Here is a 17,401-nt window from a genome sequence, read left to right as displayed (position 1 = left end):
TTTTAAAGACAGGAAGTTTTTTTGGTCTTTTGGATGTTTTTAATGTAATTTTTCTTCGGGTAAAAATATTGCTAACACTTAATTTCAGAAAAACACTCTTTTTGAATTTGAACTTGCATAAGCCTTTTCTGTGTTCTCATATTCAAAGGGAAAAATAATTATATAATTAAAAATGGGAATTCAGCCACTAAACACCTTTTAAAGATGGAAGCATGTCAGGATATTTTACCTCGTCTGAAACAACTCGACCCACTATTCTTGTAGTAAGCTCTTTATAGTTAAATGTTTACACAGGGAAGAGTGATGTTAATTTTCTTGTTAGGTTAACAGGTCTTTTAAAATTTGCTCTATTTTAGGTTTTGAAATAATTTGCCAAAGAGGAACATTTTAAGGCAAGTAGTGATTAGAACATACTTATTGAATTATACACGAAAGGGCTCACTTGAACTGGAAAAGTAGTATAGACTGACTAGGGAATTGTTGCCTGCAATTCTTGTGTATTTTACTCTGGGAAAACAATGCAAAAAAGCTCTTTTCATTGCACAGTATGAATTTCTGCACTTCATTAACCCTCATTCTTCCCCTCCTATCATCCCCAATAAGTGACCACATTGCTGATAAGTACCAGATGGATATAGGATTTGAGAAACTTTGGAAAAAAGTGGATGGAATTGGGTATTGCGAACAATGATGTTGCACTGTAATATATTCTTTAAAAGAATGTGAAAAGCGGTAAAACAGGAGGATACATGAGCCTATTCGTAACCATCGGGCAGTTCTAATTTACATGCCAACACGCATGAGTTTTATTTGACTATTACTCCACTATATATTAAGTGGTAGTTACCTTGGTAACACTTACATCATATGCCAGTACTCTGATATAGTGCATGTTTAAAATACAGAAACACTTAATATAACTGAGCTTTTGTATGTTTTGCTGTACTGTATTGGGGGGAGGCAGAGAAAGTGTCTGTAAGCAGACATATTTTTTTCTACATTTTGTTGCTTATCGTATACATTGTGCAGGGACACAGAAATAGGCAGATTTTCTCTTAATGTTTAATTTGTATTGTTGCATAGAAGAGGTCAATGAGTGGATGTTTTATTTACACAAGGGAGAAGTTGTAGAGCAATTGAATTGTGTGATGATGTGGCAGTTCTCCATTCTAGCATCACTGCGTTGCTTTGTAAGAAATACTGCAGACAGTGTTTAATTATGTGCAGCTGAGCAGCAATCCACATCAGATCCAATATTGACTATAGACCAAATTCTGCCCTAATTTACCCCTCTTGTAGCGCACCTATACATCAGTGGATTTACACAGGTGTAAACTGAGGGTAAAAGTTGGCTCTATATTGCCTATCCTGCCCTGGAAAAGGATTCTGCCATTACCTCTCAGATAATATTCACATTGATTTGGTTTAGGTTGGTGTATAAACTGCATCACTTTGGTCTAAGTTTGCGACACTTTCTTGACTATAATATCTTATTAGATTGGTTACGTGGCACAACTGTGCAACTAAGATGAATGGGTACTATCAACTTTGGTGGCACAAAACTGCACCTCTCTTGATTGGCAAACTGAATGGAGTTCATCCTGGATGGGATTCCCTGAGTAATGGACTTTGTGTAGAACTCTAAGATCTAGATTCCCCAGCCTCCCTGCAGACCCTTTACAACACTCTTATGTTTTTTTAAAAATGTCTTTGTCAGTCTGGATTGTTTACATATAGATAAAAGTTTTTGACAGTAGAAAGATTAGGCTCAAATTCCACTTTGTGAATGAAAACTGTGTTCCGAAAAGTTAAAAATGAAGTGGAGAACATTACAGTCCTTGTTAGACCTATGTTAGTGAACTATCAGAAAGGTGGCGAATTTTCTTGAAATCTAGAGGGTGAAGGAGGATGGGTGGAATCATTAGTGGTTGGGGAAAGGAATGTGTCTAATATGTGGAATCAGCTGTCATTGGATGTTGGATAGGGAAGTGGGTGAAGATGTGAATATTGTGGATGCTTGATTTACCAGCCTCTACAAAATTCTGGAAGCTGGACATGGTATCTGATAATATGCAATGTTAGTTAACATATTTTTTTTAGTCTTCACAGTGGACTCAGTAGGTAGTTGTTTCTCATTCTGACTATAGTAAATTCAGCAATTTCAACCCCAAGCATTTAAAAAATCATGAGTCACTCCCTCCCTCCCCCCAAAATCACAAGATTGGGTTAAAAATCATGATATTTTAAAGATGAGAACTTTGGGGGAGGTTTATTTTCTTCTCCTTTCTGAACCTTTAGGTAACATTTGGGTCACATTTTCCACATTTTCTCCACAACTGTGAAAGCTGAGATTCTCACAATGCTGGGACTTGGGGCTTTAAGAAAAATACCAGATATTGTGAGACTCATAAGGGAGTGAGCTACACTGTAAATGAGAAAGCTGTGGATCAATACTACAAACAAATGATTAGCATTTAGTGATCACCAAACAGCAGTGTATGAATCTATCTGACCCTTCATGCCTAAAGTTGAAGGAAGCGGTAGGGAAGAAGTGAATGAAGATACAGAAGAAATGAATACAGATAATTCTTCTGAAGTAAAACGTAAACTTTGTCAAGAGTTGCTAAGTACAAAAAATTAAAAAGAATTTGTGCACATGCTTACCTAAAAAGTGTAGAAAAAATAGATTATTTTGGTTAAAAGTGCCAAATGAAAATTCATCTATTGAAGTAGAAGAGAAGAACATTGAGTTTGCTGATTCTGCAAGTGAGATGTTTTATTCCATCATCAGCATCTCCATCATAAAAACATAGAAGCTGCGACATAATTTAAAACCCTATTCCTGACTGTCCATCAGTGGTTCAACATCAGATCCATTGAAGAGAAGTGTTTTGTTTGTCTTTGATGCCCAAAAAATGAAAATGATCAATCTATGGTTATTCCATAAAAACAAATGAGAGGCAGATAATTGATCTCTGAAAGTTGCTAAGTAATACAAGTGAAGAAATAATGGGGGCAGAGAATAATTATAAAAAAAGAACTCAGAGAATCAACGCTAAGGACATTAACGCACGGGGGTTGGTTGAACATGAGAAATTACCTTGTAATAGCTGCAAGCATTCTTACAAAGATATAGGTCAACATTTGAAAAGAAAGCCGCAGAATGTTGTGTAAAGGTTGGTAAAGATACCGTCTAACCATGGAGAAAAAACAATGGCAAAGAGTTCTTTGCCATTTACTCTGACAGAGGAAAGAAAAGGAAAAGATGATGTGCTTCTCAGGTGCAGTCACCCAAACTTCTGACTCGGTGTTCAAGAAACAATACAAACCTCTTGGAGAAAAGTTAAAACACTTGATGGAAGTTCAGAATTCTTCCTCAAACACTTTTAGGGTCATGGTTTGTTGTATGAATAAGGAGAATTAATGGCTCAGCTTCACAAATACATTTGGTGGAACTCAAGAAATTGTCTCTATATTTGCATATTCAGCTACCGTGAATAGGCTGAAATTTACACTAAGCATGAGGACTTTAGATAAAAACATAGTGTGCATATTTTACACAACAGAGGGCTCTACAAAGAGGTGCTAAACTTCCGAAAAGTCATTGAAGGAGCTTTTGAAGGGACTTGGCAGATTATGGGCAGATGACACTGTTGTCACAGTCTCAGTGGAAATCTGGTTTAATAATATAATTAACAACAAAGAACTGAAACCACAGACGGAGATAACTGAGAAACAATTCAGAGAATGTATGGAACGTCTTTATTACTTAGTCAATGTGATTTTACCAAATAAAAAGTTCATAAACTTAGCCCAGAACAGGAAGAAGAGGCTGAGGCCTGAATGATAGAATGGAATTCTGGGTTCTTCTCCAGCATTTAAAATGTAAGATTCAGATTTCTATCCCATATCTATGTATGGGAAAGTGATTATGCTGCAGTTTGTTGTCTCAAAATGGTAGAACATTGTGGAAATAAAATCACAAAAGACAAGACAGTTAAAGATCAACACTCCTATTTAACCATCTCAGCATTAATTAAGTGTGGTTTTGGCACATTCAGGTTGACTAGGTTGCGAGTTTGTAATAGACAAAATCCCAGATTCTCAAAGGTATTTAGGCCTCACTGCAATTAGCCAAACTGATTTAGGAGCCTAAATATCTAAAGGGACTTAGGCACATAAGAGCCAAATCCCATTGACTGAAAATGTGGGGTGGGAGGGTTCTGAAAAATGTAAATTTTTCATGTTAAGGAGAATCACACACTCCTCTCTCCTTGCTTTTTTTCTGAAAAAAAGTCATAATTACACATAATCTACTGCTCCATGATGTATAAGCACTCTACAACAGTTAGATTGTTCTCGCTCCATACATGTGTGCATAGTAGTGTATTTGGGGGTGCATCCACAAGGAGCTGAGCCTTCCTCCTTCATGGATCAAATCACCTGGAAAAGAGTAGGGAGGAAGTGTAGCTATGATCTTGTGCTTCTCGTCCTCACTGTGCAATACTGCAGGTAGCACTTCAAAACTTGCAAATTGAGTTCATAGTGTACAGTAAGAATGTGACAAAGGGCAAAACATGGTGAAAAATACCGACTTTCATTTCCTCATCCTAAAGGCTAGGCAGATCCATCTAGCCTAAAGGCTTTCACAAAAAACAATGTGGAAAGAATCCTGAAAAATAATTTTACTGTGTTCTTTCTACATGAAGACGGTGGTTTCCTCTAATTCTTATGTTTATTATCAAATTATCTTGTTATTGGTTTAAGTTGATACATGATATGCAAGAGTTATAATAAAGGTATAGTCGTGTGTGTGTGTGTATAATATAATCATACACATATATATTTATGATTGTGTGTGTGTGTGTGTGCACATACTAATAATAGTTCAGCATTTTATGTCCTCAGCCTTCAGGCTTGTTTATCTGTACAAAGTCAATTTGCCACAGAAAAGGTCAGTGTTCCTCTTGCTGCCTTGCATCATGTGGATTGAGACCACAACACTGTTCTACCTAAGGAGTGGCAAGCCAGAAGCTGTTTGGAAGAGGAGGTCACATATTATTGGGTTAGGTTACCTGGAGATCTACAGGAATTGCTAGAGAAAGTCCTATGGACTCAGAGTTCCATTGCAGCTAAACACTGCTCTGAACTCCTCTTCCCCACCCTTCCCAGTTGCAATAATACTTTTCACAAAGGCTGCCTGGCTGCAGTGATAGGTCCTTATGCGCTATGTGGAAATACCTGTCGTGCTGCTCAGAATAGAATTGTAAAATGCACTTGATCTCTAAATTATGCGTCTTCACCTGAAGAGCATAACATGTTGAGTTCCTATCCCGATCTCCACCACTGGCCTGGCCACAGGATCCTCGGTGCCACATGGCAGCGCTATCACATAAGTGGTGTGGAGATTCTTACGCAACTACATGACAAGAAAGAATACTATAGTGCAGTCACCTTTCCCCTCCATGCAGTCCCTCCTGACATTTCTTTGAACCTTTAGACCCTTTTGCTTACTGTGCTGGGGAACATATGGCCCCCAGTCACTATACATCACGTAGGTTTGTGATCGTAGAATAGAATTGCAGCTGTGCAAGCACTAGAATACTCCAACATGGATTCAACTCTCAAGAATTTGGCAATAGTTCAGAAAAGGAGCTTAATCTGGTTTCATCTAAAACTGTTTTTCTTTGTTCTAAAACATCCCCCATGATCTCGTCGTGTTTGATATCTGATCACAATGTAATGGGGAATGACGAAAAACAGAATACATGGGAAGTCCAGTAAAGTGCCTTTTTGCAGATATTTTTCCCTAACCTGTGGTGGGGTGATGGTGGGGGAACACCCCCTCCCGACCCCAACTCCCAGATTACAACATTCAAGGTCATTTTCCTTTCATCTGAATTAATTATATATTCATAAAAGGCTGCACTCATCCTATTCTAATCTCACTCGTATCTGTAATTAAGGGTAAATATAATAGTTTCAGAAATCTACTTCCCACCCATTAGATTTTTAAAAAATGATTAAAGTGAAACAATTATTCGGTTGCAAAAAATCATTTTGGTTTGAAAAACAAAGTTTCAGCTGTATGATGGAAGCAGTCCAATTTTTTTAAACTACCACTCAGGTATTAATCAGTTTTGATCAATACAATTTTTTTCTTTTTAAAAAACTCAATTTGTGGTTTCATTTTCTGGATTGAGTAAAGGTTCCCTGGCTAAAATTAAAAGAAGACAGGGCTGAGGGTATGTTAGAAACACAGACCGAGTTCCAGGTAACAAACAAACAAACAAAAAATCCAAATTGACAAAACTGCTGGATGTCTGAATCTGGTAATGGATCTTACTGTGTTGAGATTGCTTTTCTTCTGTAATTTTTTTTTAACTCAAACTTTGAAATCTGACTGGAAAATTCAGTGTTACATTCTTTGTTTTTGATAATACAATGTACACTACAAACTATGCAGTTCTGAAGGGCGGCAGGGGTGCGGGGGAGGGATTTGCACAGAGTATGCTAAATTGCAAGAATATGTCTGTAAGATTTATACAGTTTAGCTCAAAGATATGCAGCATCTTGTTTCCTGTGTTTCCTGGGTAGTATGCTGGTGGGACGCAAAGATAACATCAGAACATTAGCTTGCACTAAATGGAAAACATGCAACCATTTTAACCCTGTCTAAAGTCAGGAGAGGAGTTTGACAGATGTAACACTTAACTTGCAAGTCCATCATTTCTTAATGGCAAATATGAATTTTGAATGCCTAATAATTCGTACAATTATGGGCAAATATGGACAAAGAGCCTTAAATGGTATGTAATCTGTGGCTTCATGGTTTGTAAATGTTTTCTCGTTCTTTTTGTTGCAGCCATTAATAATGTGACATGTAGGCTGAACAATAATAAATGCCCATTGTTCTATTTACCTGCATTTCAGAATAAATACATATATATTTTTATCTTATTTTTCCACAGTGGAGTGTTTAGGGAGGCCTCCTTAACTGCACAAAAATGCATGTTTGTGTTGCTTTGAAGAATGACTTTGTTGTCCCAGTGAAAAACAAAGGTTTTAAAAAAAGAAGAAATTAGTCTATGTGACTATGATGAAAGTTCATTAAGAGACAGCAATGCTTTTTCAGGAAAGACTGATCTTTATTATAGATAAGAAGCTGCTTACAACATCCTACTTTACATGAAAATTATTGATGGTAAAATATGTAGTAGTAATTGTGACCATGCTGTACATGCAAAGGTAATGCACATTCATATACCAACAATATACACATTGATTCCTTGAATGAACAAACCCTACAAGCAACTAACGCGGTATCATAATGTTGGAAGTCCTTTCTTGCAGTCTTCCTGAAACTTTTGTATATTTCTGTTCACACGTGTCCAGAGTACTAGAATGCTGCTTTATATATAATCCACATATTATTATCTACCTTTGTAGATTTATGTCATCAAGCGTTTAGTACCAAGGAATTATTAATCATTATAAAAAGACGACTAGTGGCAAAGAGAAGTAACCAATAGCTAAACAAAAAAAAATCATGGGATGCTTTTAAGATTCTTATCACTGCTTATTTCCAATATAGTTGTCTTAAGTTTTCTGTCTGTAGATATCTCACAACCTTTCCAGGTCTTTTAATGAAGAAAACAAAACGTATAATGTGTGCAAATGATTTTAGATTAACAAAGATTCATTTTATTTGGACAAAAATTCAAACTCCATTTTTATGTATATTCTTTTAAAAAAAATCCAGTTACATCAAGTAGGATGTATGTAGAAAGCTCTAAGGCTGGTTGTGAGTTAAATCTTTCAGACCACTAGACACATGGATAATCCATGTACAGATTAGCTGGTCTGTCTTTATGTGAAAAATGTATGTATGATAAAAAATACATGGTTGAGTATGATTTTTGTGGCTAGCGGTCTTTCATTCCAGAATGAATTATTCAGTAAAAGACATTCAATAAAATTATATTTGTTTCAATAGTATACTCAGAATGAGTTGATAACTTTTTCATTCAGTTTTGTATGTGTTTCTTTGCCATGATTCGACTCACTTGCAAACATTTTTGTCAGTGCAGGTGTGTATTAAAAAGAGCATAGTCACCACAGGTGTATATTAAATAATTGCTAAATGTAAAGATATTAGCCACAAGAAAGTTGAGACTAACATTCTCACATTTTAAAAACCTGTGTAAATTACATCCTTTTGGAATTTCTATAAAGCCAAATGCTAGACAGCACATTATGTAAAAAGCCCTAAAATAGAATCAATCAAGGATTACTTGTTGATAACCCACTAGTTATTTACACATTGCTCATCTGGAATAAAAGTAAGATAGTTTTATAGAATCAAAAGTTATCTTTGGATGTTTCTAGAAGTATAGTTAGCGAATAAGGATGTTTTAATTTCTGATTTTCCAGTTCATGGGTCATATTTGACCAACTGCTTTCATTAGAAGACATGCCACTTTGTTGAGCTATTTAGGAATCAAAAAGACTGTCTTAATTTAAAACAAGGAGTCTTTGTTTTAGTTGGTGACTGCCTTGTGAAATTTTTCAGTTCTCAGCGGGTTAACCAGGGAACAGGGGCAGAGTCATAATTGGCCTATTTAGAGTATTTTGCATGTGAATAGTGTGTTAGTGAAGCATTACTAAGTCTGTTGTGAGTGACATGGTGATTAGAATTTAGATTAGGGAAAACACATTCTGTACTTTATCAAGTACAGTAATTAGTTCAGTCAGTAAAAGTTGATTACAAGTAACGATAAAGTTAGATTTTTGGTACTTAATTTTAAAATTTCTTTATTAAATGGTAAATTTGTTCTTAATATAAATGGTAGTATCTACACCTGTTTTATTGCATATCAGAATAATTAAAAGAACAATGTGTTCAATGCAGAGTATAATCAGGGGATTTATATATTATGGGTAAGTTTCAATGTAGTTTATAGCAAATAGAATCTTACTCTTAGAAAATTGTTCTTCTTTCATACTCTCTTACAAACTAAAATTTGTCTTTTATTGTGGTCAGATACTGTTTCCTGCTATTTCATAGAAACTAGAGTCCTTTCTTGACTGAGTAAATCTTGCATTTGTGGATGTGCATCTTGTTAGTTATAATACAAACATAAACTAGATATACTTAAAGTCCTTCGCTGCTGCTGCTGCTGCTACTGCTGCTACTGCTCTCCAATAGCCTTAGATATTTTGGGGTTATTTTTTCCCAATAACTTGCTAAATTAGCCAGGTTATTTTTAGCAATGTGTAATTTCATTTTTACATCTTAATCAAATATTGTGTACTTGGCATGTATATTTTGTATGGTATCTGCTTTGTATATTTCATGCACAGACAGAAAGTCTTTGCTATATGCAGATAGTCAATGTAACTATTTTAATACACACTGAACCATAATATTAGCAACAGGATAAAGGTTTTTTTGTTACCAAAAATATGTTTACAGACACATTTTGTCTGCTGTGAAGAAAATGAATTGTACTCAAATATATTTCCTCAATGTAGCTTCAAAAGTTTGTGCTAAACGATGATCGTATTTGCATAAAAAGGCATAAGTCTACTTCAAATGTAAGTAATTCTAGGTTTTTTTTTTTTTTTTTTTTAAGAATTTACTCTATAAAGCATCCGTAGCAAAGGGAAAGACCCTAAACTGGAAATGTTTAGTATTGTATACTTTTAAATCTTGGAGGCTCTTAAATAGTATTTCAGTTTGCTTCATGCAGGTTTCTTTACATTGTTATTTTAAGCAATAAGAAATGGCTAATGGCCGGGAAAGTTAGATTTCACAATATCTATTTTTAAAATCTTTTAGCAAAGTCTCCTTGGAGGTGACATGGATATTGGCAACCCAGGAGCTCTCTCACCCACCAAACCTGGCTCTCAGTACTATCAGTATTCTAGCAATAACCCCCGAAGGAGGCCTCTTCACAGTACTTCTATGGGTGAGTTACTTTGTCTTGCTTTTTTTCCCCCATTAAAAAATAATTATTGAAGTTTCATTTTATTTAACAACATTTTATAGTAAAAGCAATAATCTAACTGAAAACGACAGAGCATGCTTATACTTCCAGCTGGCAATACAAACGGGATTTTTTTAATGTTAGCTGATTCTTTGCTTTCCCTTGGTTGCACACAAAAGGGTCCTTTTTAAAACAAAACCATCTAAGGAGGGAACAAATTATCTAACACTCCAAATCTACACATTCACTCTTTCCCGGCAACTTACCATCAAACTTCCTGATCTCAGTAAGTAGCAATGGTGTCCATTTTATTTTACCAAAATGCTAAAAGTCTAGACTAAAGCTGTAAGAAGCATAATCAGGTAGCTTGTTGTTCAGCAAATTTCAAAGAAAACATATCTTACAATGGCATTTTATCTTTTTTTTCAGAAGTACAAACAAAGAAAGTTCGAAAAGTTCCTCCAGGTTTACCATCATCAGTAAGTACTGCTTGTCTGCCAAGCTTGTTTGTGTTTTCTTTTGCTTCGTTTGATCAAAAGTGGTTATAAATGAATCCAATTCCAAGCTCATAGAGAATTTATCAATAAAGACTATAGACAAGGTAAGGATAGTCTAAAAATCTTGTCACTTAACCAAACTTTGAAGTGATTAATTACACGATGAGGACAAATGTGTCTTGGTCATGTTGATTTTCAGCAGGGGAAACTCCAAAGAGAGCTCTGGAAAGATGCCTGAAGTTTGGGTAGTTACCTGTACATGGCTCTGGATAGAATGAGCATTAGTTTCACGTGTTGGTTAACTTCTTTGTCAGTATTATGATGATTTATGGATTTGCATTTTAAAAGAGATTTGTGGAAAGGATTTATGAGAAATTTACATGGGTCTCAGCCCAGAATACAGGGAGAACATCTTTATTTTCTACTGAGGTACCTGAATTAGAGTTATAAAAGTAACTGCATCAGTAGCTATCTGCATGTGTGATACCAGGTGTCAACCAGTGGAATCCAGCTGTTGCCAAAGGCATTATGGGTTATTTAATAAATAAAGATATAGTCAATAATTACTCAGATACCCACTCTCCCCGTGCACCAAATATGATATATACTTGTAATGAATATCCTTGATTAATTTTTTTTGTGGGAATATGGATACTATCTCAGCTAAACAGATTTTTTTCAATGCTTACCTTGAAATCTATATCACAGGCAATTAAAAGCTGAAAAGTCTCTTCAGCTGTATATAATCATTTCTTATGTGATCCAAATAACTTTTCATTTGATTTTTCTCATCTGCCAATATTTGATAGATTCTTCTTTTTCTTCTTCTTTTATTTTTACTGAAAAAAGCTTAACAAATGTATATTACATCTTTTAAAAGTATTTATCTCATTGTAATGTACTGTAAATTTATAATAGCCTTAATAGAGACGATAAAGTATTACAATAAGTATAGCTTCTAAGTTTTAGTATGGCTAAGAATAATATTTTTCTCTGCACCTTCCCATTAGTTTTGTTTGTGCTGCACTATTATATATGTGGATACAGCATTACATCTGTGCTAAAAATATATTGGATAGATTTTCAAATCAATAGCTGTAAACAAAAAAATCTTATTCTGAAAAACGGACAACTTTTTTCACATCATAACCATATTTCCATTATCTATAAATGTGAGTATTAGGAAGTGTTAAGTGATAATCAATCTAGCCGAATATATGAACAAATTAACATGTTAATCTGAGATGGATTTTTTGTTTTTATTGTAATTCCAATTAAAATTGAAGTTTACAAACTAACGTGTTTTAAAGAGGCTCATTTACTCCTGTGAATGTGAGAAACTGTAGTCTCATTACTACGCATCGTAGAAATAATAATATTGAAATCTGAAAGGGAAAGACTATGAATATCACCATTTAAATATGAGAGGCGAGCTGGCTGAGGTAATATCTTTCATTGGACCCACTTCTGTTGGTGAGAGAGACAAGCTTAGAAGAGCTCTGTGTAAATCTGAAAGCTTGTCTCTCTCACCAACAGAAGTGGGTCCAATAAAAGATATTACCTCACCCACCATGTCTCTCCAATATCCTGGGACCAACATGGCTACAATTGGAACAGTTAATTTAAAATGTTCCAATTATTGTGTTGTTTGTGATATTGGACTTATATGAATATGTATCATTTTATTGTTGAAATATGGAAATTGTGAAAACAAAAGTTGCTAGTAATAGACATTTTTTACTAAAAAGTCACTATACCTATTTTTAAAGTTTACTTAGCTATGTATTTTTACTGGCCCTTTACAGAAATATATCCCCCCCAAAGGTTTTTATGAGTGTTTTTATGCTTGAAGTTAGCCGTGGATTTAATTTAGATGAAACTTTAGCTTTTAATAGCTTATATGACAACCTCAAATGATATATTCCTCACAGCTGTTTACATTTTGAAGCAAGCCAGTACATAAAATGGATAATATTAAATACAGTAGAATGTATCTTTGAATGTTCTGGAATGGCAGAATAGCTTTGTGCTGTAAAAGCCACATACTTGCCGTAAGGCACAAATGCTTAAAGATGCAGTGCTGTATTTTCTATCTTATATTTAAAATTAACTATTAGCTTTTTCCAGGATTCAGAATTTTGCATATTTCTTTCTGATACACAATATATTTGTGTGCTATAATGTCTGTTTTCTACTTGCTTAATCATTGTCATACAAAATTTTTCCATAATTTCTTATGAATTAAAAATATTTCCCTGTAGACAGCTGACCACTTCAGGACAATTACAGATATTGTTGTATTCTTGTCATAAGGAGAGAGTTTTATTATGATGTTGTTTGCAGTCTAGTCTCACTGTGGAGATAAGGTTGGTAGGTGTTTCTATTAGAAACCTCTACAGTCAGGGGCTTAAAACTCTGCAGTGAAAGTTTGCTTGGGGCAGATTCTGAACTCACAAGAACCAGAAGCATTTGTCTTTTTTGGTATCAAACCTCTTCCTCCTTTAAACATTTTTTAAAAAATTCTATTTTACATTTTTGAAATACTTAACCTTTTAAACACTGGTTGTTGTTGATTTTTTTTTAAATAATATTTCTAGGCCAAATAATTCTTAAGGTGGACTATACCCCTTAATTTTGTGAAATTTGAAATGGTGTTTTACTAGGTGTACAGTAAACAAAACAAAACCCGCAACCCCTCCCTCCCCCACTCCTTTCCCCCCCAAATACTTTAATTGTACAAAGTGTTACCTAATCAGAATATGTGATAAATTAAATCTAAATATTCAGTGACAAGAATATAACAAAGATTCTTAGAGATGCATAACATAAGTGTGTTTGTATAAATATAACTTTGGTTTTGTGCTATACATTAATATATATCGTGAGAAATCATTTGCAAACTTTATAGATTTAATCCAAGCCATTGTCATCTCTAAAAGAATAATGCATCTTTTAAAAGGATCAGAGTATATGTATGTGATACACCTTGCAACATTAGCTTAGACGGGACTATTATGTTGGATAAACAATATGCATTTGTAAATCGAGTAAATAGATTACATTGCATTTAGCTGATAGGATGAAAATATTATTGTCTTTCTATTAAAATACTTGTATTCAGTTGGTCTCAGTTTTATTTATATGATGGGTTGCAAAGGATTTTGGGGAGCAGTTTCAGCTGGTTGAATATATAAATGCTCTTATACAAAATTTCTGCGATCGGTTGTAACAAATACGTTGTCTCTTGTTTTTACTGAAAATGACGGTTGATTTTGAAAGCAAAGGCAATTAAACTGTAAAAATAATCAGAGTTCAAATAATATTAGGTTCTGAGTTAAACACGAAGTCAGGAAGTTCAGAGTTAAGGCTGAAATGTCATCTTTAAAAATTCACCCTATTGTGACAAGGTGCATTCCAAACAGTGCATGATCTGCCTTGCCTTTATTCAGAAACACTGCAGTGGCTGTGGGGGAAAGAAAACATAAGTCTGGCCGCCATAGCAAGCCCCAGTCTGGCAGAATGAATGACACTTTTCATCTTATGATCTCAAAGCACTTTATCAGCACTGTGTGGCGGAGCCCTTATTCCCATTGGGGGCTGTACATACGTTTTGTTGCAAGAAGAGGACAAACTTGTAACTTGGGGTGGAATAACATTTTTGAACCCTAAAAAAAACAGATTTAAATAAGTATACAAGTCCCAGAATGTTGTTTCATACCAACACACTCTATACTTACCGAATATTATGTTACCTAATCAATCTTCCAAGGTAAATCGGTATGCTATTTCACATAGCATGTACAAAATATCTTTCCCTGACACATTCATGTTGCCCTTTGTAAAGAATATCTCCTGTTTTCATGGTTTCAGGAATTCATGGCAACTTCAAGTTTCAAGTCTGAATTTGTTTTCCACATCGTCAATTTGACCTAGCTTTCAGAGCATCGTATTGGCAGTTAGGAGATCTAGATTCTGTTCCTCACTCTGCTTGGCTTGTGGTGTTAATTTGAGCATGTCACAACCTCTTTGTGCCTCAGTTCCCCATATGTAAATAGGGTGACAGTACTTCCTTTGACTATCTAGATCAGGGGTTGGCAACCTTTCAGAAGTGGTGTGCCGAGTCTTCATTTATTCACTCTAATTTAAGGTTTTGCGTGCCAGTAATACATTTTAACGTTTTTAGAAGGTCTCTTTCTGTAAGTCCATAATATATAACTAAACTATTGTTGTATGTAAAGTAAATAAGGTTTTTAAAATGTTTAAGAAGCTTCATTTAAAATTAAATTAAAATGCAGAGCCCCCTGAACCAGTGGCCAGGACCCAGGTAGTGTGAGTGCCACTGAAAATCAGCTCAGACGGCACGCGTGCCATAGGTTGCCTACCCCTGATCTAGATTATAATCTCTTGGGGCAAGGAGTGTCTCTTACTATGTGCTTGTACAATGCCTAGCATAAAGGGACCCAGATCTCTGGGTGTGTAGGTCATATCATAATAAAAATAATTACAGTATTTACCTTTGTAAAGTGCTTTGCAAACCTCTGATGAAATCTGCTATAGAAGTTTATTAGCCAGCACATTCCAGTCCAAAATATTCCTGATTCTTCTGTATTTTTATCTCCTTATCTTCAGTTTCCTTCCTCTGTAACCTGAAGCTTTTATCCATTTTAATGGCAGTTTAATCACATCTGAACTTTTACTAATAGATGTACCTAGTGCTCATGAAGTATATCTGATATTGCTTACTCCTCTTATCTTGACCACTGGAAAATTGAGAGCAAAACACAGTGGGCCATACTGTTCCCTCCATCTCCATGAGTGAAGAGGATGAAATCTGGCATATGCCTTCATAGGTAGGATGGACACAAAAGTGAGGAATGGTTTCTTTTCTTACTCTATGCCTCCTACCCTGAGGGTCCAGGAGGGGAAGATGTAGGGCTGGCTACACTAGCCTTTCACCACCTAGAGAGTCCCCTAATCCTCAGATTGGCAGCTCATCCAATTTTGATCTTCTTTTGCACACACTGAGAGCCACAACTTTGCCCATGGAGTCTGGGAGTGAAAAGATCAATTGTTAATTCACCTCCTTGAGATGCAGTTTTGCAACAAGAGCTGTTTGTCTGAAATGAGTATTTTATTATGCTTATTAATTTATTTTATAATACGTACAGTGTAGAGCACTTCCAGTGTCTTCTGTGCTATTGAAAGGAAGATACATTCTCTGCCTCAGTGAATTTATGATCTAAACTGGACACAGACAAAATAGTTATGGCACATAATACACCAGATGAAAGTTCAGTCTCTTAGCCCTGTGGGCATGTTGGGGAAAATCATTCTTGAAAGTCTTTGTGAAAGAAATGTGCTTTAAAAGGGGATGTGAATGGAGCATGGTCATATGGAAGAAGGGAAACAATGGCATTCCAAGCTTCGGATGTGGAATGAAAGAAGATGTGAAAATGAGACTAGAAGGAAAGAGAGAGCAGTTAGAAGGGATATTTGGGAGGAGCCTACTGGATGAGTAGTATGCAGAAATAAGAACAAAGATATATGCAGTGTGGTTAATTGAGTAAGGCCTTAAGGCTCAGGTTAGAGTTTAAGGTTTAAGCAGATCTGAGGTTTCATAAGTTTAAGTGACATCCACCACAATGACTTTGTACCCGAGAACTAAAAGTCTATGCAGGTCTTAATTGTCCAAACCTACTAGCTATTGCAACAGCTGCTAGGAACAGAGTAAAAAAGTTGAGGATAACTTTAAAAGGACAGAGAAGTCATCTCTTGGTAGGGGGTTTAGGATGCAAGTAGCCTATGCATGTGGCATAGTGTTTCACTTGGTTTGATTGTGAACTGAGTGGGTGAGATATTTTAAATAAGCCTATTGGGATGGATAGTCAGGAGTGCAACCTACCTTAATTTCAGTCCTGCAGAAATGTGAGGGGTGATTGGGACTGAAGAGGGAGAAGCTCAGAAGAAGAGAAATCATGGCATTCCCTCCAGTCACTCACATGCTCTAGTGAGGCTCTTTGCTCCTGAGAATGAAACCAGGTCAACATTTCAAACAATGGCTGCTTGTAAGTTTTCCAAGTCTTAAGTTATCTTTCTCTGTAATAAAGCTTTCCAGTAGCATGAACAAGCCTACTTGATATCTTTAGTAATCTGATTTTCTCTGTTCTGTGTGGTGTGATTTGAGTCTTGTAAATCGTGTTATTAAATGCAGTAATTATTGTATAATTCAATAGTTCTCAACTGTCTCCATGCTGGGATCCCCTTTTTGTCACCAGAACTATGATGTTTGGGGGATCACCCAGGCCAGTGAGGGCTTCTATCACCACTTGCCCTGTAACCGAGGGGAGCCTAAATGCTGTGCTGCTATGGCTCAGATCCCTGACACTAGTACTCAGCCCACAATCACAGGGTCTTACCCTGGCTTCTGCCAGCCTAATTATGCCTTGAAAGGCGACATCAACAGCCCTTCCAGTTCCGCGTCTCCTGGCTGGAGCCTGGGCGTTAGGATCTTGTAGGGTGGGAGATCTGAGCCCGGATGTCTACACAGAAATGAAAGAGCCCCGCAGCTCGAGCCCTGTGAACTGAAGTCGGCTGGCATGGGCCAGCCGCGGTTTTTTCTTTGCTTGTAGACACAGCCTATATTAGATATCATCTGCTTTCTAATACAAGTTACCTGTTGCCTTTGCACATTTCCTCAACATATCCCCTAAGTGAACGGGGGATCCAGTGTAGGGTTACCATATTTTGAGCCTCCAAAAGGAGGACACTCCACGGGGCCCCGCCCCAGCCCCGCCCACGCCCCAACTCCGCCCCTTCCCCAAAGTCCCCGCCCCAACTCCGCCCCCTCCCCTGCTTCCCGCGAACATTTGATTCGCGGGAAGCCTGAAGCAGGTAAGGAGGGTGTGGGGGGAGGAG

General features: G+C 36.2%; 1 protein-coding gene across 12 annotated transcripts in view; it reads left to right on the top strand.

Annotated features, from left to right (window-relative positions):
• TCF4 (transcription factor 4) overlaps positions 1-17,401 on the top strand; it is a 322,751-nt gene that overhangs the window by 188,432 nt on the left and 116,918 nt on the right. For 10 of the 12 annotated variants that reach the window (XM_026649022.2, XM_026649017.2, XM_026649023.2 and 7 more), the window contains 2 exons: positions 9,842-9,971; positions 10,419-10,468. The exons of the other annotated variants lie outside the window; for them this stretch is intronic. In XM_026649022.2, coding sequence (XP_026504807.1) covers positions 9,842-9,971; positions 10,419-10,468 — 180 coding nt within the window. The remainder of the gene's footprint in view (positions 1-9,841; positions 9,972-10,418; positions 10,469-17,401) is intronic. 12 annotated transcript variants of the gene reach the window in all.

This window comes from Terrapene carolina, unplaced genomic scaffold (genome assembly GCF_002925995.2).
Source record: "Terrapene carolina triunguis isolate 2854851 unplaced genomic scaffold, T_m_triunguis-2.0 Scaffold69, whole genome shotgun sequence".
In the NCBI taxonomy this organism is placed as follows: domain Eukaryota; kingdom Metazoa; phylum Chordata; order Testudines; family Emydidae; genus Terrapene; species Terrapene triunguis.
Note: the sequence above shows the minus strand (reverse complement) of the source record. Positions and strands in the feature narration are given on the sequence as shown.